Source organism: Amyelois transitella, chromosome 31 (assembly GCF_032362555.1).
Source record: "Amyelois transitella isolate CPQ chromosome 31, ilAmyTran1.1, whole genome shotgun sequence".
Lineage (NCBI taxonomy): Eukaryota > Metazoa > Arthropoda > Insecta > Lepidoptera > Pyralidae > Amyelois > Amyelois transitella.
Window position 1 is genome coordinate 3,185,966 of NC_083534.1, and position 20,709 is coordinate 3,206,674.

The 20,709-nt window shown below is 41.7% G+C and overlaps 1 protein-coding gene across 4 annotated transcripts in view; it reads right to left on the reverse strand.

Annotated features, from left to right (window-relative positions):
* Positions 1 to 20,709, reverse strand: part of LOC106138957 (spectrin beta chain, non-erythrocytic 5) — an 81,731-nt gene that overhangs the window by 16,816 nt on the left and 44,206 nt on the right. For all 4 annotated transcript variants that reach the window (XM_060953274.1, XM_060953273.1, XM_060953276.1 and 1 more), the window contains 22 exons: positions 20,341 to 20,481; positions 19,634 to 19,767; positions 18,598 to 18,783; positions 17,889 to 18,030; positions 16,866 to 17,111; positions 16,127 to 16,232; positions 15,314 to 15,489; positions 14,162 to 14,289; positions 12,923 to 13,035; positions 12,364 to 12,437; positions 12,099 to 12,225; positions 11,078 to 11,249; positions 10,287 to 10,388; positions 9,803 to 9,913; positions 9,341 to 9,515; positions 8,357 to 8,545; positions 7,468 to 7,595; positions 6,252 to 6,391; positions 4,016 to 4,164; positions 3,314 to 3,528; positions 1,724 to 1,885; positions 326 to 474 (listed from right to left, as the gene is read on the reverse strand). In XM_060953274.1, coding sequence (XP_060809257.1) covers positions 326 to 474; positions 1,724 to 1,885; positions 3,314 to 3,528; positions 4,016 to 4,164; positions 6,252 to 6,391; positions 7,468 to 7,595; positions 8,357 to 8,545; positions 9,341 to 9,515; positions 9,803 to 9,913; positions 10,287 to 10,388; positions 11,078 to 11,249; positions 12,099 to 12,225; positions 12,364 to 12,437; positions 12,923 to 13,035; positions 14,162 to 14,289; positions 15,314 to 15,489; positions 16,127 to 16,232; positions 16,866 to 17,111; positions 17,889 to 18,030; positions 18,598 to 18,783; positions 19,634 to 19,767; positions 20,341 to 20,481 — 3,265 coding nt within the window. The remainder of the gene's footprint in view (positions 1 to 325; positions 475 to 1,723; positions 1,886 to 3,313; positions 3,529 to 4,015; positions 4,165 to 6,251; positions 6,392 to 7,467; positions 7,596 to 8,356; positions 8,546 to 9,340; positions 9,516 to 9,802; positions 9,914 to 10,286; positions 10,389 to 11,077; positions 11,250 to 12,098; positions 12,226 to 12,363; positions 12,438 to 12,922; positions 13,036 to 14,161; positions 14,290 to 15,313; positions 15,490 to 16,126; positions 16,233 to 16,865; positions 17,112 to 17,888; positions 18,031 to 18,597; positions 18,784 to 19,633; positions 19,768 to 20,340; positions 20,482 to 20,709) is intronic.

A 20,709-nucleotide genomic window follows, 5' to 3' on the forward strand; every position in this document is an offset into this window, starting at 1 on the left:
AATCGCTTCCGCGGGCAAGACATTGAGTTATTGTTTTTAACCGCCTTCAAGAAAAGGTAGTTCTCATTTTGAACTGTGTGTATTTAGAAATTTTTATTGAAGATTTTTAGAAATTTCACCGACTTCAGAAAAAAGGAGAATATCGATTGGAGCCAGTTCTCTTTTTACTAAAGTTACCTATACTGGATACCACACAGCTTAAAAGTCCTGCTTACCATCAGCGTATATCTTAAAAGCGTCAATATTTGCCGAGAAATCGCTATCTATGAAGAATCTACAGCTTCACATGTAAAAGACGGCATGTAAATGACAAGTTTTTGCTTACCATCAGCATACAAAGTCTTGAAGGCATCATCCTTGGAGTCGATCTCCGTTTTGATGTCTCTGTGTCTCGCCAGCAGGCGCTCCGCGGCCGCCACGTCGCGCGCCAGCTCCGGGGCGGTCACCCGGGCCAGGGTCTCGTTGGTCCATGCTCTGGTCAAACAGTTACAGGGTTGAATTAATAAATAAAATATACTGTCAGCAGCAGATTGAAATCCACATGTAACCATATGAATTTACAGGGTTAATGTGATGAATTAATAAATTTTTTAATGATATAGGGTTAATGTGATGAATGAAAGAAGAAAATGCTGCAGTGCAGTTTGTTACCGCTTCTGCTGCACTGACTGACGCCTTGGAAGCGGCAGTGAACTTAGTTTTAAGTAATTTATTTGACGTCAACCAATGTTGTTAAACCATACGATTTGACAATTATTAAGCGATATGAAGTAGATATCCTATAATAATGAATAAAAATTTTGAACTTTTTGAATTTTGAATGAATAATATTTTTAAACTAGACCAAAGCAGGTCACAGGCAGGTTTTACTCTCTACTTCCTCCTTTAGCTTGCCTCATACTTACTCCCTACATTAGTTTGATTGCTAACCGGCGCTCTTACGTAAAGCTAACCTGATACTCACTATTACAGCCTGATTAATACTCAACGCTTTTACGTTCTAGCTTGGTAGAAATTTACTCCTACATTAGTTTAACTGCTAACCGATGAGGCTCGCAACCAAATCTATAACCCAATGTGTAAGCCCACGTGGAATCCAGCTTCCTCTCTAGAGAAAATACTCTTTAGACAGCAGATTGTAATCCATATGACTAAAACCAGGAACATGACGAGTGTATACGACTCTGCAGCTCCGTCTCCAGCTCTACCACTCCCGTAGCAACCCACAACGTATGAGTTACCATCATTTAAGCGAGTCATATTAAAGAGTATCACTTACAGCAGCTCGTTGTGGTGGGGGAAGTAGGCCTGCAGCTGCCCGGCCAGCGACAGCTGACAGCTCCGCGGACACTTCCTTTATCTTGCCTCATACTTACTCCCTACATTAGTTTGATTGCTAACCGGCGCTCTTACGTATAGCTTGCCTGATACTCACTATTACAGTCTAATTGATAACCAACGGTCTTACGTTCTAGCTTGGTAGAAATTTACTCCTACATTAGTTTAACTGCTAACCGATGCTCTTACGATGAGGCTGACAACTGAATCCATAATCCAATGTGTCCACCTTCCTGTCTAGAGAAGAGACTCTTTAGACAGAAGATTGGAATCCACATGTAACCAGGAGCATGACGAGTGTATATGACTGACCATTCAGTCATCAGCAGCTCCGTCAGTTAGTCACATCTACCCACAACCTATAAGTTACTATATCACCACTTACAGCAGCTCGTTGTGGTGGGGGAAGTAAGCCTGCAGCTGGCCGGCCAGCGACAGCTGCTGCGAGCTGCGGCCGGCCGCCGCCTCCAGCTCCGCCAGCGCCGCGGACACCTCCTCCAGCTTCGCGGACACGTGCTCAGCCGCGTCGGGGAACGCGGAACTCAATCTGGATTGAGATAGAACGGAACGTGTTTAGAACTAGAGAGGTAATTGAAGGATATACATATATCTATTGGTGTCGGGAACCACACGACGATAGGACCAATCCCGTCTCTTACCCATCGGGGAAGGCAGAGCCCAATCTGGATTGAGATAGAACGGAACGTGTTCAGAACTAGAGAGGTAATTGAAGGATATATATATCTATTGGTGTCGGGAACCACACGACGATAGGACCACTCCCGTCTCTTACCCATCGGGGAAGGCGCAGCCCAATCTGGATTGAGATAGAACGGAACGTGTTTAGAACTAGAGAGGTAATTGAAGGATATATATGTATTGGTGTCGGGAACCACACGACAATACGACCACTCCCGTCTCTTACCCATCGGGGAACGCGGAGCCCAATCTGGATGGAGATAGAACGGAACGTGTTTAGAACTAGAGAGGTAATTGAAGGATATATATATCTATTGGTGTCGGGAACCACACGACGATAGGACCACTCCCGTCTTTTTCTCCGTGGATGTCGTAAAAGGCGATAAAGGGATAGGCTTATAAAACTTGAGAATCTTATTTTAGCCGATGGGCCAGCAACCTGTCGCTATTTGAATCTCAATTCTATCATTAAGCCAAACAGATGAACGTGGCTCAAGACTGTTGGCTCTGTCTACCCCGCAATGGATATAGACGTGCCTATATATATATGTAGGTATGTAACAAAAATTCAATACAAAAAAATATAAAATCAAAAAGCGAATGGGTAGTCAATATATTGATCAAAATAAAACATGTTTTTGAATATGATATAAATTAAAACTAGATGTACGCTAATTCACGGCATAGAAACCGTGTCTAATGCTAAGGACGTGATGTCACATAAGTACAAACATGCTTTTAGTCACGCTTATATTCTTTGCGGGAGTATATATATATATATACTAGCTGTCCCGGCAAACGTTGTTTTGCCATATAAATTATTTTAAGTTATTTCTAGTTTAAAAAAACTTTAAGTGGACACAACCCTTATCACTAATGGGTATGAAAAATAGATGTAGGCCGATTCTCAGACCTTCTCTTAAATCTCATGAGAATCGGTCGAGCCATTTCGGAGTAGTACGGGAACGAACATTGTGACACGAGAATTTTATATATAGTACCCGGTTGACCGAGCTTTGCTCGGTCTACCAGAGATGGCGCTGATGTAGTTTCTTAAAACGCGGTTTTTAAAATGTTTATATATCTTGGGAACCGAGCTTTTCTCGAACCTAGGACCTTGATATATCGATTCCTTGAGCCGAAAAGCCCCTAATCTGTAACTTTCATGAAAATCGTTGGAGCCGTTTCCGAGATCCTGATTATATATATACTCGTTTAAATATATTAGATATGACAGCCAAAGATAAAAAACACATTCGAGTATATCATCAATCACCTATCAGCCTCGTTCTGCAACTCCTGGTGTTTGGCGCGTATCGCGTCCAGATCCGCCTGTAGGGCATGCAGCCTCCTCCGCTGGGCATGTAGAGCATGCAGCGAGCGGGCGGCCGCCCCGTCGGCGCCCAGGGCGGACTGCTTCTCAGCGATCCAGGCGGAGGTCTCGTCCGCTGAGCGGTCGAACTCGTGCACTTGTCTCGCACCGGCTAGAGCCTGAATAGAAAAAGGTGTTATAATTTAAGAAAATATTTTTTTTTTTGTGTGTGTGTGTGTGTGAATAGTTATTTTGGGCATCAAGGATGAATAAAATCCCCCCGTTTTTTTTTTTCACATTTTCCATGATTTCTTCGCTCCATACAGTTGCAGCGTGATGTTATATAGCCTAAAGCCTTCCCCGAAAAACGGTCTATTCAACGCAAGAAAAATTTCTCAATTCGAACCAGTAGTTCCTGAGATAAGCGCGTTCAAATAAACAAACTCTTCAGCTTTATAATATTACTAGCGACCCGCCCCGGCTTCGCACGGGTGCAAAATTATAAATGTCATTATACATAAAAACCTTCCTCTTGAATCACTCTACCTGTTACAAAAAACCGCATCAAAATCCGTTGCGTAATTTTAAAGATTTAAGCGTACAGACAAACAGATAAAAATAGCGACTTTGTTTTATACTATGTAGTGAAGTATAGATAATACATACCTCCTGCCTGGCCAGAGCCAGTTCCCGGAGGTCGTCCCAAAGGCCGCGGATGTCGTCCACTCGCTGCCGCACGCGGCTCGCCTCGGGCGCGTTCTGCTCTATCAGCGCGTTGCCGTTCTCGCATACGCACTCTATGCGGCCCTCGTTCGCTGTGAACAAGATTCATTCATTCATTCATTCGTTCGTTCGTATTAAGAAAATTTTTGGTTATTCTGTGATTAAGTTTGAGGTCAGTGAGTTCTTAAAGTGCCGTGTGGTTCCCGGCACCAATACAAAAAAAGAATAGGACCACTCCATCTCTTTCCCATGGATGTCGTAAAAAGCGACTAAGGGATAGGCTTACAAACTTGGGATTCTTTTTTAGGCGATGGGCGAGCAACCTATCACTACTTGAATCTCAATTCTATCATTAAGCCAAATTGCTAAACGTGGCCATTCAGTCTTTTCAAGCCTGTTGGCTCTGTCTACCCCGCAAGGGATATAGATGTGACCATATGTATGTATGTTGTTATTTTGTGAGAAAGGTGAACGTTCTTCAACTTGTTTGTTTCTGTAAGTAACTTCTTTGTTTCTTACCAATATTAAACTTGTTATTTGTCCTTTTTATTTGAAATGAAGACTGTCAAGATTTTATTTTGTTATATAAGAATTCCGGTGCATTATTGGCGTAAATAAATAAATAAATATTATCACGTCTATATCCCTTGCGGGATAGACGGAGCGAGCAGTCTTGAAAGACGTAAGAGACCACGTTCAGCTATTTGGCTTAATGATAGAACTGAGATTCAAATAGTGACAGGTTGCTAGCCCATCGCCAAAAAAAAAAGAATCCCAAGTTTATCAGCCTATCCCTTACTCGCCTTTTACGACATCCATGTGAGAGAGATGGAGTGGTCCTATTCTTTTTTTTATTAGTATTTGTCCCTGGAACCACACGGCCACATCTCTCAATAATAAAATCAACACAAACATACCGTTCAGGTAAAGGTTTAGGTCAAAAGTACCCGAAACCGCCGAGCTTGTATGAAGAGAGTTATGAATGTGGATGAAGCGAAGGAAGTATGCAGAGATCGCGGCAAGTGGAAAGAGGTAGTCTCTGCCTACCCCTTCGGGAAAGAGGCGTGATTTTATGTATGTACTAGCTGTGCCCGCGACTTCGTCCGCGTGGAATAGTTATTTTGGGCATCATATTTTTTTTTGCAAACATCCTCTTCGGATTTTGCAATTATAGCTGCTAATTGTTATGCGACTTGGCGACGACTTGGCCCACATCATTACCCGCGACGGAACGGAGACCGTATAGTGAGATGAGAGGCCTTTGCCCAGTAGTGGGATCTTACAGGCTGATACTTTACTTTACTTTAAAATAGTAATATCTTCTAAGATGTTCATTGAAATTAAGTGATATCAAAGACAGCTGTTGTGTTTACAATTAAATACTCATAATCAACAACAATCTTTAAAGATAGACATAATCAGTTTAAAAGTAGGTAAGAGGTAAAAACAGACAAACATACAAAGGAAGTATTATCAGTAGAATGATACCTATCTATATGTAGGAAGTAGGATAGAGCAGGGCGATCGAAAGATGCGGGGTGAGGGGGGCGGTCAGGTGGTCACGCGTATTAGAAAGAACGCTGGTTCGCCGTATTAAATGTTTCGCTGCAAATTGCTTATAACGACTATATCTCAAAACCTATTCGTCTGATTTATATGCTGTAAATGGCAATTTAAGTCTACATGAAAAGCCGAAAGTAATAAACATATTTATTTGGATAAGGATTAATACTGAATTAAAGAAAATTGGTTTCAAAATAACTAATGTTTATAATGAAAAAATAATCTTAAAAAATGAACATAAAAGTGGTTATTGTAAGTAAACCTTAAGAGATAGATATATGCTCTCGCGGACTTTTTTGTGACAAAAAATGAGTACTTCACATCTTTAGTACATTGTTTTACTATATCTTTGTTGGTTTGCGCAGCGTTCGCGTGGAAAGCTCGCAGATGGCCGACTCATTCAACTTTCACCTGCATTGTTAACGTTTCCCGTAGGAAATCCGGGATTAAATGTAGCCTATAGCCTTCCTCGATAAATAGACTATCTAACAATGAAAGAATTATTCAAATCGGTTCAGTAGTTTCTGAGATTAGCGCGTTTAAACAAACAAACAAACAAAACAAACTCTTCAGCTTTATAATATTAGTATAGATGTATGTATGTATGTATACACACCGTTGAGCTGAACCAGGAAGTTGTCAAACGCCTGCTGCAATGTCTCCACGTGTTCCACGTCCAGCCCGTACTCCTCGCTGGCGGCCACCGTCATCTGCTCGCTGATCCACTCCTGGACCTCCTCGCACTCTTGGACGAATCTGTGGAGTGTGAGTGTGATGAGATTTAAACTTAACTGACGACAAGAACGGTGGTAGTCTAAGGGCTATTAATAAAAATGATGTTAATTTATAAAAAAAAAAAATATTGTTTATATACATACATATCAGTCACGTCTATATCCCTTCCGGGGTAGACAGAGCCAACAGTCTTGAAAAGACTGAATGGCCACGTTCAGCTATTAAGCTTAATGATAGAATTGAGATTCAAACAGTGACAGGTTGCTAGCCCATCGCCTAAAAAAGAATTCCAAGTTTGTAAGCCTATCCCTTAAGTCGCCTTTTACGACATCCATGGGAAAGAGATGGAGTGATCCTATTCTTGTGAATGTATTCTCTCGTCCACATTAATATTCTAAGTTTGGATGGTTACGAGGTGACGTTGGATCCTCGAGACTTGAAATCTGGCGTCTTAGTTCCTTATGTGGTCTAGGGAGTGCATTTAGAGAGGATTTTCCACAATTCCCGCCAGAACGTATATAAGATGGATTTTTCTTTACAACGAACGAAATAAGCCGCGAGAATATTATAGCGACAAAAACGGGATATGGCTGTATGGAATTTATACATACAAGCATACATAAAATCACGCCTTACATATATTATTAGGTACTAGCTGCCTGCGACTTCGTCCGCGTGGAATAATTATTTTGGGCATCATTGAAGCCAAGCTCAAGAATGAATAATTTTCCCCGTTTTTTTCTCACATATTCCAATAATTCTTTGCTCCTTATAGTTGCAGCGTGATTTGATACAGCCTAAAGCCTTCCTCGATAAATGGTCTATTCAACGCAAAAAGAAATTTTCACTTCAAACCAGTAGTCCCTGAGATAAGCGCATTCAAACAAACAAACAAACAAACTCTCCAGCTTTATGATATTAAGTATAGATGTATTAATTTATACATACATACATAAAATCACCCCTGTTTCCCGGAGGGGTAGGCAGAGACTACCTCTTTCCACTTGCCACGATCTCTGCACACTTCCTTCGCTTCATCCACATTCATAACTCTCTTCATGCAAGCTCGGCGGTTTCCGGTATTAATTTATACTCACTTGAAATACTTCAAGCTGTGTTGCAATCTGAGCTGTCTCTTCGCTAACAGTAGCTTCATGTCTTCATATGCTTGCTGAAGCTGTTGTAAACGTTGCTGGACCTGCTCCTTGTCTATGGTCGGTCGCTCCTGAGGAACAGACAGACAGACAATATTGTTAGGCTTTTGTTGGATTCTCACTTTCTTTTTACAAACATATGCATACATATGGTCACGTCTATATCCCTTGTGGGGTAGACAGAGTCAACAACAGACAGAGTCTTCAAAAGACTGATAGGTCACGTTCAGCTGTTTGGCTGAATGATAGAATTGAGATTCAAATAGTGACAGGTTGTTAGCCTATCACCTAAAAGAAGAATCTCAAATTTGCAAACCTATCCCATGGGAAAGAGACGGAGTGGTCTTATTCTTTTTTGGATTGGTGCCGGGAACCACACGGCACAAATACAAATATAAGAATTTGTTATTCTTCATCATAGCTTTAGTCCCGGTTGCATCCTCAACACTCTGGAGAGGATTCCCGGGGTAAGCACATTCAGGCAACTGGATGTGTAACTATGGATCCAATAGGGGTTAGGTCCCCTGCAAAGGTTGCGGAGGTCAGACGGGAGTCGCTTCTTGTAAAAAACCTGACTCGCCACATCCAGGATCCATGTTCAAAGGCATATCCAGCGCTCCTCTCCAGAGTGGTGAGGATGCAACCGGGCCTAAAGCCAGGAGGAAGAAGACCAGTGGAAGTCCGATGAAAATTGTGCAGTGTAGATTGTTCCGCCGCTTCTTCTACACATGTGCTATGGAAGCGGCAGTAGTTAGAATTAAATTTAAGTGATGTGACGTCAATAAGTGGTACCACGTATCTAATTTTGAAAATAAATCTATTCTATTCTCACCATGACAGTGTTGGCCGTGGTCTCCAGCTTGCTGCAGACGGCGTCGAAGGCTGCCAGCTCCCTCTGGGAGGCCTCCAGCCTCCGCATCAGCGCCAGCACCGAGTCCTCATCCCGACCCACGTCCGAGCTGACGATGGCCGGTCGACGCTCAGCCAGCCACGCTTCGGCTTCGGATATTTCTGACGTGAGCTGTTGAAAAAAAATCATACATACATACAGTCATGTCTATATCCCTTGCGGGGTAGATAGAGCTAACAGTCTTGAAAAGACTGATAGGCCACGTTCAGCTAAAGATAAAATTGAAATTCAAATAGTGACATGTTGCTAGCCCATCGCCTAAAAGAGGAATCTCAAGTATATGAGCATATCCCTTAGTTGCCTTTTACGACATCCACGGGAAAAAGATGGAGTGGTCCTATTCTTTTTTCATTGGTGAGACATTATTCACATACTATTGATACCACTTGATTCCTAGATACCTGAAATTCTTTCAAAATGGCGCCTTCTTTCCGGCAAGCGCAGCATATGAGGACCACAAGGAACTAAGAAGGAAGTCCGCTATTTAAGAGGACTGAAGATAGATAGATAGATAAAACTCTTTATTGCACCATAAGAGTAAAACATACAAAACAGCACAAAACAAATAGAGATGGTACAAAGGCGGACTTATCGCTAAAGCAATCTCTTCCAGTCAACCTTTAGGTGGAAGGAAACCAAATAGGAGATTGGCGTAGGCGCAGAGCAAGATAAATAAATGTTTAAACATAATAAAATACACACAGAATATATATCTATATATAATACATATAAATACATAAAAATACGCATAAATACAGATAAATACATTATAATAAAAAGTATCTTTTTGATTCTTTTATCCCATAAGATACATCATTTCATACAAATAAAATAATGATAAAATTGAGGCAGAAAGGAATTGAGAACCTCCTCTTTTGAAATCGGTTAAAAACACATCAGCCTTACCTGCAGTAATTCACATCTCTCCTTGATCCTGGCGCTCCTAGCGGCTGCGGCGTCGAGGAGCGCTTTAAGCGCTGTATTGAGCGCTCGCGAGCGTTGCTCGAGCGCTGAAGAAGCGAAGTGTCCGCGACGGCAAAGCGCTAAAGCGCGGCCGTTCAGCGCGTTTATCGCTGGTTCCCTGTAAAAGATTATTCATTGTTATCCTGAATCGGTAAGGTGCCCGGTAAAAAAGGCACAGGTTCGAATCCCACCTCGGCCTTGGACCAATGACTATTTTCAAAGTTATGTACATTAGTTTGAAGACTAACCGATGCTGTTACAGTGAGGAAACCTATACATTCACACAATTGGATGTGTAACCATAATCGATCCAATACGGGTTAGGTTCACCTGCAAATGACACATAACGAGAGAAAAAAAAGCAAAGAAAGGGAAAGAATGAGAAAGAGAGACAGAGATGCTTACCTAGCAATGATCTCAGCCTCTAAAGCCAAATGTTTCTTGAGCATCGTCTGAGCGTCTGCCAGAGTCGAACCGCACTCCTCCGAAGACACGGCCGCCTCGCGTTCTGACAACCTGTGTATAAACGTACAATTTAACACTCCGGTCTAGTGGCTAAGACGTTTGCCAAATGGCCTTGTGGTAGTTGCTTGAAATAGTGCAGGAATAAGAATGATTTCGTGCTTCGGAAGGTACTTAATGTTGTTTCAGGATTCCCATCCGGCTCGAAGGACCATGTTTTAATATCATCAAATCAGACGGCACTAATGCACTAATAAAAGATGTATGATCCAGCACCACCAACACCTAAGTGTTGGTGGTGCTGGATCATACATCTTTTGGTCCTTCGAGCCGGATTCACAGAAAAAGAAATCAATTAATTGCTTCAATATTTAAGTACGAGTAGTTAGAACTAGAAGTGAATTTTGCTTTCATAACACCGACTCACCATCTAATCTCCTCGTCGGCGTCTCTCTCCCATCTGTGCAGCAACGCGGCATCCTCCAAGTTGTCTCGTCTGATTTGCATCGGCTCTTGAAGCTGACGGTATCTGGGGAACAAGACAAGAAGATGTAAGATAGATACTACGTTTATTTATGACAACGAACGCACACATTCAATTATATATTTTAAAAAAATCAAACAAAATGTAGAAATGTTTTGTTTATTATAACGCATCCTCAATGCTTTTTTGTCTGCTGCCTTTTTAATTATGGATTTTCCTTTATATTTTGGTTGACTGGAAGAAATCCGATTTGGGATAAGTCCGCCATTGTACATATTCTTCTAAATCCAATTACTGTTTCGTAATTTGTTATATTTATTTTTATGTGCAATAGAAGGTTTACAAACAAACAAACAAAAAGATATAAGCCATGCATAACTTTCAGCATCAACATGGAAACTTAGTTTTAAGTAATTTATTTTACGTCAACCAATGTTGTTAAACCATATGTTTTGACAATTATTAAGCGATATGAAGTATCCTATAATAATGAATAAAAATTTTGAGTTTGAATTTTGACATACAAAAGCAATAGCTCATACTTTATTCAAGAGCGGAAAAAAGAGAGTGTCGTTTTAAATAAAGTGTAACATCTGTATCTGTTTCTTGCTTTTTGTTAACCGGCTGTCGATTATTTCTCGACACGTGTGAGTTGCGTCACCTTGGCTATTCAACCTTGTCATAGATAGTTGAAGAATGGATTAATGATTCACCGATGATATCTCATGACTCACCGTTTGACCACCTCGGCCCTGGCCACCAACTCCTCAGCCATGAAGTGTCCAGAATCCGCCAGCTGTTTGGCGTTCTCCGCCAGCTGAGTGGCGGTGTCCGCTTTGCTCGACACCTGCTGTTCTAAACGCGTGTGGCGTTTCAGCAGGGCGGTGACTGACGCTAGGTCTTTGCCTGTTAAAAAAAAGTAAAAGTCAGTTTTAATTGATGAAAGATTTAGAGGTTTATTATGCTACGCTATGTTTATAATACTAAATTACTTTTCCCGCGGAAATTGTAAAAATCAATCAAAGGAAAAGCTGGTAAATGTGGGAATAACCTTGGAGGCAATGGGCTAGCAACCTTACTTACCTAACTATCTAAATCTTACTTCCATCGTTAGCCGTGCAGCTGAACGTGACCTGTCTTTTTTGAGACTGTTGGCTCTGTCTACCGCGCAAGAGAAAGAAGACGTATATAAAAGTGGTCGTGGAAGAGTACCGGAAACCGACGAGATGCATAAAGGGAATCATGAATTTGGATGAAGCGAAAGAAGTATGCAGGGATTGTGGCAAATGGAAAGTTCTGGTCCCTGCCTACGCCTCTGTGAGAGAGGCGTGATTTATGTATCTCTTTATGTAAACATGCATCTATGTATGTATATAAGCCGTGTGGTTCCCGGCACCAGTACAAAAAAGAATAGGACTGCTCCATCTCTCTCCCATGGATGTCGTCAAAGGCGACTAAGGGATAGGCTTACAAACTTGGGATTCTTTTTTGGGTTGGGCGATGGGCTAGCAACCTGTCACTATTTGAATCTCAATTCTATCATTAAGCCAAATAGCTGAGCGTGGCCCATCAGTCTTTTCAAGACTGTTGGCTCTGTCTACCCCACAAGGGATATAGACGTGACCATATGTATGTATGTATACCGATGTCCTCGCTGAGCAGGAAAGCAGATCCTGGCCTGGTGGACTCCTGCAGCAGTTCCTATAAGATGATATGGCCTTTTAGACTCCTGTAGAATACCCATGACACACGTACCATGGTCCTCGCTGAGCAGCTGGGACTCCACGTCGTCCAACCAGGCGGTGAAGTCGTCCAGGCCTCTAAGGTAGACCCTGGCCTGGTAGGCTTCCTGGAGACGCTCCCGGCGGAGTTTAGCGGCAGCCTGGGGGCATTATTTGAAAATTTGGTAAGTTATCTCGTTACAAACGTAGTATAAAAGATATGTAGACCGGACACTCTTCGCTCTTCGCTCAATTATTTCATAGCACTTTAAAAAAAAAACTAATAAAAATTATCTCACCTGCAGCTCCCTCCACAGGTTCTCCAGGTCTTCAACGTGTTCCGTGATCTCCCGAGACGCGTAGTGTTCAGCTTCTGTCCAATCATTACGAATTAATCCACGCTTTATAAGTTCGTTGTCAACGAACTGTTAAAGTTGGCATTATTAAAGAAAATGCTGCAGTGCAGTTGACACTGGCGTTTTAGGAGAGGCAATAAACTAAGTTTTAAGTAATTTATTCTATTGTAGTAATAGGTGACAAAGGGATCGGCTTATAAACTTGGGATTCTTCTTTTAGGCGATGGGTTAGCAACCAGCCACTATTTTAATGTCAATTCTCGCATCAAGTCTAACAGCTGAACGTGGCCTATCAGTCATTCAAGGCTACTGGCTCTGTATACCCCGGAAAGTATAAAGACGTTATTACATAATTGAATGAATTTCATTTTTCTGACATCCACCGAGCACCGCTCAGTCACCCAGGTACAAACAACAAAAGAACACCATTTTCCCGGAAAGCAGTAGGCAGAGACTACACGTACCTTTATCTGCCGCGATTCTTAAATAAAAAAAAACATACCGATTAAAGCTTCCCCTTGTACCACGACATCGTCAATTCTTCCTTTGCTCGCGGCCAGTTCCGATTCAAAAGCTGCGTGCTTCTGTATCTTACTTTGTAGGTTGGAAAGCTCCCTAAAACGAACAAATTAATATTATTTTACACACAAATTATATGAAATTTTAGTATAATCAGACGAATTTAGGGCATTCGATATAAAAATGTATGGAATGGAGACGAGTTACGATTAAATGGAGAATTATTTAAAAAAACGTTATAAAAAGTGTTTTAAATATTTTAATACTGTTTTACAAATGTGCCGCGTGGTCCCCGGCACTTTAGAAAAGAACCACTCCATATCTTTCCTACGGATGTCGTAAAAGGCGACTAAGAGAAAAGCCAACTTGGGATTCTTCTTGCCAGGCGATGGGCTAGCAAACTGTCATTATTTAAGTCTCAATACCATCATTTAGCCATACAGCTGAAAGTGGTCTTTCTGTCTTTTCAAGACTGTTGGTTCTGTCTACCTCCCAAGGGATATAGACGTGACTACATGTATGTATTTTTTTCATAAGATTACACACATAATACAAAAAACATACATATAATCACGTCTACACCCCTTGCCGAGGGTAGACAGAGCCAACAGTCTTTATAAAAATCTGATAGGCCACGTTCAGCCGTTTGGCTTACTGATAGAATTGAGATTTCCTAAAAAGTGACAATTATACAAAAAAAAAACAGTTGTTTTATAAAGCGTAAGTAAGTAAATGCTTTATTGTCCACTAAAGGAGTGCATTACAAAATATAAAACAGTACAGTACAAAGGCGGTCTTATCCCTAATTGGGATCTCTTCCAGCCAACCTGAACGCAGTGAATATTTAACTATATATATTTTATAGTTGCGAATAAATTTGACTTTACAAACAATCATCAAGTGACAAACTGCCGTGTGGTTACCGGCACCAATAGTAAATAGGACCACTCCATCTCTCTCCCATGGATGTCGTAAAAGGCGACTAAGGGGTAGGCTTATAAACTTGGGATTCTTCTTTTAGGCGATGGGCTAGCAACCTGTCACTATTTGAATCTCAATACTATCTTAAATCCAAATAGCTGAACGTGGCCTATCAGTTCTCACAAAACTGTTGGCTCTGTCTACCCCGCAAGGGATATAGACGTGACCATATGTATTTATGTAGTTGTATATAAATTTGACTTAACAAACAAACAATCATCAAATGACATAAAAGTCAGACCTGTATCCCTGGTCATTAGCCAGCTGCGTCTTGAGCGCGATCCACTCCCGCTCGTGGTTCAGATTCCTCAGGAACTGGTGGAGCTGCCGGGACTGCTCCAGGCGGACGCCGCGGCCCACGCACAGCTCCTGTAATGCAATAAATTCAAATTCAAAATTTTTATTAATTATTATAGGATACTTCATATCGCTTAATAATTGTCAAAACGTATGGTTTAACAACATTGGTTGACGTCAAATATATAATTATATATAAAAAATAAAAAAAATAATATAATAAATAAATATAAATATATACGGGACAAATTACACAGATTGTGTTAGCCTTGTCTCTTAACTCAAGTTCGAGAACTTGAGTTGAGAGATACTAACCCAACGATACTATATTTTATAATAAATACTTTATTATTTAAACATCCAAGACCCGGGCCAATCAGAGAAAGTGCGTTCCTCATCATGCCCCGACCGGGATTCGAACCCGGGACCTCCGGTGTCACAGACAAACGCATTACCGCTGCGCCACAGAGGCCGTATATAAAAATGCAATAAAAAACGACATAAATTTGAAGAGAAAAAAAAAATAATGACAGATCAGGATCCCTGATTGGGTAACTGATTTATCCAATCCGGGATCCTGATTCGTCATTATTCTTGAATCTTATTATATTATTATATTATATATTATATATGTACGAAGCGACTTCATTCTGAACTTCGCATGGCAACCTACCCAAATGAAATCTTCCCCTAGTCACTTTTCACGACAGCCACGAAAAAGAGATGGAGTACGCCGGGAACCACACGGCGCAAATCCAGCGCAGTTCGGAACAAATACCGACCTGTAACTTGTCCCTTCTCGCCAGCACTTCCTTGGTCTTCCGCGTGATGTACTCCTTGTCACAATGCTCGTCGTCCAGAAACAGATGGAGCAATCCCATTGTCAAGTGCTGGGAACCACACGGCGCAAATCCAGCGCAGTACGGAACAAATACCGACCTGTAACTTGTCCCTTCTCGCCCGGACTTTCTTGGTCTTCCGCGTGATGTACTCCTTGTCACAATGCTCGTCGTCCAGAAACAGATGGAGCAATCCCATTGTCAAGTGCTGGGAATCACACGGCACAAATCCAGCGCAGTACGGAACAAATACCGACCTGTAACTTGTCCCTTCTCGCCAGCACTTCCTTGGTCTTCCTCGTGATGTACTCCTTGTCACAATGCTCGTCCTCCAGCATGCGAGCGGCGAAGCTGGCCAGCTCGTCCACTCGGCCGAGTTGGCTGTCCAGCAGTTTGGAGAACTCGTTGTGTTTTCGGATCAGGGTTTCCACGGCTGGGCAATAAAAACGGAGATTAGCACCATTTTTTTTTTAAATTCAATATTGTCACGTCTATATCCCTTGCGGGGTAGACAAAGCCAACAGTCTTGAAAAGACCGAAAAGCCAAGTTCAGCTGTATTGCTTTGAGATTCAAATAGTGCCAGGTTGCTTATCCATCGCCTATAAGAAGAATCTCAAGTTTATTAGCCTATCCCTAATAGTCACCTTTTACGACATCCATGGAAAACAGATAGAGCGTTCTTATTCTTTATGGAACCACACGGCACTAAAACATAGGCTGGTCATTATCTCTCTCTTCCACATCCCAGAGAGTGCAGAGGAGATAGATAAATCTCATGGTATCATTTTTTTTTTACACAGATTGAGTTAGCCTCGAAGTAAGTTCGAGACTTATGTTACGAGATTCTAACTCAACGATACTATATTTTATAATAATAAATACTTATATGAATAAACATCCAAGACCCAAGTCAATGAGAGAAAGTTCGTTTCTCATCATGCCATGGCCGGGATTCGAACCCGGGACCTCCGGTGACACAGACAAGCGCACTACCGCTGCGCCACAGGGGCCGTCAGAGCCGTCATTGTAATATTAAATGTTGTTTTATTTGAGAACGGTAACCGCTTACCATCAAGATCCTCTCCGAGGTCGTCGTTGTTGAGGAAGGCCTCCTTGGCCGCCAGCCAGTCCTCCGTCTGTCTCACCTGCTCCTTCAGGAGTTGGAGCTGGTGGGCCTGTGAAGATAAGAATACAATTAAAATCTTCGATCGACTTCTTCTTCTTCATAACATAACATATAGTCACGTCTATATCCCTTGCGGGGTAGATAGAGCCTACAGTCATCAAAAGACTGAAAGGCCACGTTCAGCTGTTTGGCTTAATGATTGAATTGAGATTAACCGAAATAACTCAGGACTAGTTGGTAACATGTAGTGGAGAGTCTAGTTTCCATATTGAGCTGGTCGAGAATGAATTTATTGGTGCGTCGTGATGTCCATGGTATGCGCAACATTCTTCTCCAGCACCACATCTCAAAAGCTTTGATCCTTTGAACATGATTGGGAGCCGTACAGTAAAATCTTTGTCAAAGCTTCAGCCATCTTGAATCTCCTATTACACTCTGCCTTACATCATGGGCCCATTACCTTAAAATTAAAACTTAATAGACCTCTCACCTGAGTCAAATACTTCTTCCTCTCCTGCCAAGCGTTCTCCAAGTTGCCCTTCAGGTCGTCCAGCCTCTTCAGCTTTTCCGGATCCTTGGTTTCCTTCCTCAAAGCGTCAGCCATCTTCAATCTCCTATTACACTCTGCCTTATATAATTATGGGCCCATTACCTTAAAATTTAAACTTAATAGACCTCTTACCTGAGTCAAATACTTCTTCCTCTCCTGCCAAGCGTTCTCCAAGTTGCCCTTCAGGTCGTCCAGCCTCTTCAGCTTCTCCGGATCCTTGGTATCCTTCCTCAAAGCGTCAGCCATCTTCAATCTCCCGTCACACTCTGCCCTAGTGTCGTCGTGTGCCGCTAAAAGAGTTTCGGCGTGGGCCACGCTCTCCGCCGGTTCGGAACGGGACATGCGTTTTATGGCCTCCGATACCCATAGTTCGAGTTCCTGGAATAATCATTTCAAATACACGGATGAGAACAAAATTATACAAAAATAGTCCATATCACATAAAATGGATCATATTTTATTGTGACATTGAATAAATTCAATTGAAATGAACTCATTGTGAATGTGCAGCTTTTATGTTCTGAGATTGCGTATTTTATTGTAATTCTTTCGAGTGTTTCATTATATAATTTAATTAATTTATATATATGATTAATAAGACCTACTTTGGCTAGGTTGGGTGCTTTGCCGACAGTCAGTCAGGTTAATATTTAGTTTGTTTGTTTGTAAATACTGTACATAACAAATTTTTAGTATTTCATAAAAAGACATTAAAAAAATAACAATGCACAATGGCCGACTTATCCCTATGAGTTTATTATTTACAATATTAATTTCGTTAATTGTCACAATACCCTACCTACCAATGTAACTATGGCAGTTAACGTTTTATTTTACATACATAAAATCACGCCTCCTTCCCGGAGGTGTAGGCAGAGACTACATCTATCCACTTGCCACGATCTCTGCATACTCCCTTCGCTTCATCCACATACATAACTCTCTTCATGCAAGCTCGGCGGTTTCGGGTACTCTTGACCTGACCCTTTACCAGGACGTCCTTAATTTGTAAAATACAATAGGCGGACTTAATGCTAATAGCATTGTCTAACAGTCTACCATTGGGTTAAGTTAGTTTATTAAATGGTGAGAGAGAGAGTTAGAGTTAATTAAATGGTGTTGTGTAATACACATAACGCCATCTATGCACAATACCTTCAAACTATCGTCGAACTTGTGATCAGCGACAGCCTGCTGTAACAATTCGGATCTCTTCTCAGCCAGCTGCTGCAGCCGTCGCCAGCCGTCGCGTAGGCTGGAGAGAGACTTATCTATCTCCTCTGCACTCTCTGGGTGGCTGTGGAAGAGAGAGAGAGAATAATTTGAATTCATACACAAATCGTCGGCAGTCGAATCGGTAATGGGGCCGGTTGAAATGCGTGATGCGCAGGCGCAGGTTCGAATCCCAACTGGGCTAGTCCTAATGACTCTATTTTCGAAGTGTCCATTTTGATAAGTAACTGATGCTCTTACGGTGAGGGAAAACATCGTGATTAAACCTGCATATTCAGGCATCTGAATATAAGTGTATCTATCCAATACGGGTTAGTTTCTCCTGCAAAGGTTGCGGAGGTCAGACGGGAGTCGCTTCGTGTAAAAACCTGACTCGCCCAATCCAGGGTCCATGGTCAAAGACATACCCCGTGCTCCTCTCTAGAGTGGTGAGGATGCAACCGGGACTAAAGCCAGGAGGAAAACTCATGCACTGAAAAATGTAAGGATATTTAATAGAAATTTCTCGAAAAAAAAATGTAGACTTCAATGAATTGAGTTTCCTAAATACAAATATGAATCCCAGGATGCGACGGTATATGTACATTATACAGTTCACGTTCCCTCCCCGTGCGGTTAGACAGAGCCTCACCTCGTAGCCAACTGCTTGCCATCGTCCTCCAGAGCAGCGATCTTGTCGGCGACCGCCTGCGCCTCGGCCACGCGGGCGGCGTGCTTCCGCTGCAACTCCTGCGCAGCGCGCAGCTCGCGTCCGCGCTCCGTGCTGCTGAACAGAGCCGCCTTCTGGGATATACGCTCGGCGGTCTCTTCCACGTCTCTGTGGGGAGGGAAAAAAGGTAATTGTGAAAAGGGAAATCGAGCAAACAATAATAAATAATGAACGAACGAATCTTGAATACCTATATCATTCTCATTAAAGATGAGCTTTGTAGGAAAGCCTATTACAGCACAGAGTATTTGATTAATGATAAACATGTGTGTAGCACGAACTTGACATTTATTTATTTATTTATTTATTTATTTATTTATTTATTTATTTTTTTATTTATTTATTTTTTTATTTATTTATTTATTTATTTATTTATTTATTTATTTATTGTGACAAAAACGGTTTACACCTATTACAATTATCACACTTTACAATTTGAAACACAGGTATATTATATATTGACATAATGGCCTCTTTAATGCATGTGAATTTTTGTCATGGTATTGACATAATTCGTACAGTATGTACCTATATATTGGTCAACGGCGGACCCCGGGCCCCGAAACACTTCTGTTGAGGGTGCAATTTAGAGTCTATGGTCTCTCAAATCAAAATTAAAATTTTTTATTCATTTTTATGGGATATTTTGACATCACTTTTAAGTGAATTGTCATATTTTTTGGTATCGCAACATTGGTTGACGTCGAATAAATTACTTAAAACTTAAGTCTACTGCCGCTTCCGAAGCGTCAGTGCAGAAGAAGCGGTAACAAACTGCACTGCAGCATTTTCTCCAACAACGTCAACTTCAGAATTATCCAAACTGAGAATAGAAATGTGGACGAGAGAATACATTCAAGACTGTCGGCTCTGTCTACTCCGCTAGGGATATAGACGTGACTATATGTATGTAATAACATGTTCACCCTGTAATGGAGTAATTGATTATATGACATACCTATTGAAAGAGTGCAGCGTCAAGGCGGCGTTTAGTTTGTCGCGGTACTGCTGTAGGGCTCCGCTGAGGGCCGACCATTTCTTCACGAACTGGGCGCGGCGGGACTCCACAGCGGCGGCTTGTTGAGTTGGACCCTGGAATAAGGGGAGATGGGTAAGGAATAAAGGAGCGTCGGTTGTCGAATAGGTAAGTTGGCCGGTTGAAATGCGTGATGCGTAGAAAGGCACAGGTTCGAATCCCACCGCGGCCATGTACCAATGACTTTTTTCGAAGTTATGTACATTAGTTTGAATACTAACTGATGCTCTTACGGTGAGGGAAAACATCGTGAGGAAACCTGCACATTCAGGCAACTGTGTCGACACACATTCAACGTCTACTTGGAACATACATACATGCATATAATCACGTCTATATCCCTTGCGGGGTAGACAGAGCCAACAGTCTTGAGAAGACTGATAGACCGCGTTCAGCTGTTTGGCTTAATGATAGAATTGAGATTCAAATAGTGACAGGTTGCTAGCCCATCGCCTAAAAGAAGAATCCCAATTTTATAAGCCTATCCCTTAGTCGCCTTTTACGACATCCACGGGAACGAGATGGAGTGGTCCTATTCTTTTCTTTTTTTCTTATTAGTGCCGGGAACCACACGGAACTTGAAATGTCATCGACATTACAATGGAGGTCTGATCGGGAAGGCTGCTGACCTGCTGCAAAAGCTTGTCCGCCAGTGCGCATATGCTCTTCACGTGTTTGTCGTCCACCTTCATGTCGCTGTCCAGGTCGTCCAACTTGCGCACGAGTGCGCTGCAGTGCTCGTAGTCGCGGCCCAACTCGTGCGCTTGCACCTGGGCAGACAAAACTTAATATTTATTGACGAAAAAAAATTATATATTTAGTATACTATAAGTATATAGGTATGTACAATACACAGGGTGACTTTTAATTCAACTGCATAAATTTAACTGTTAAGTGTACTCATCTAAAGGATATTTAAAAACGTTAAAAGAAAAATATCGGATCATATTTCAGAAAGTACGAAAAAAAATAAAGTATCAAAATCCACGATCCTAAAT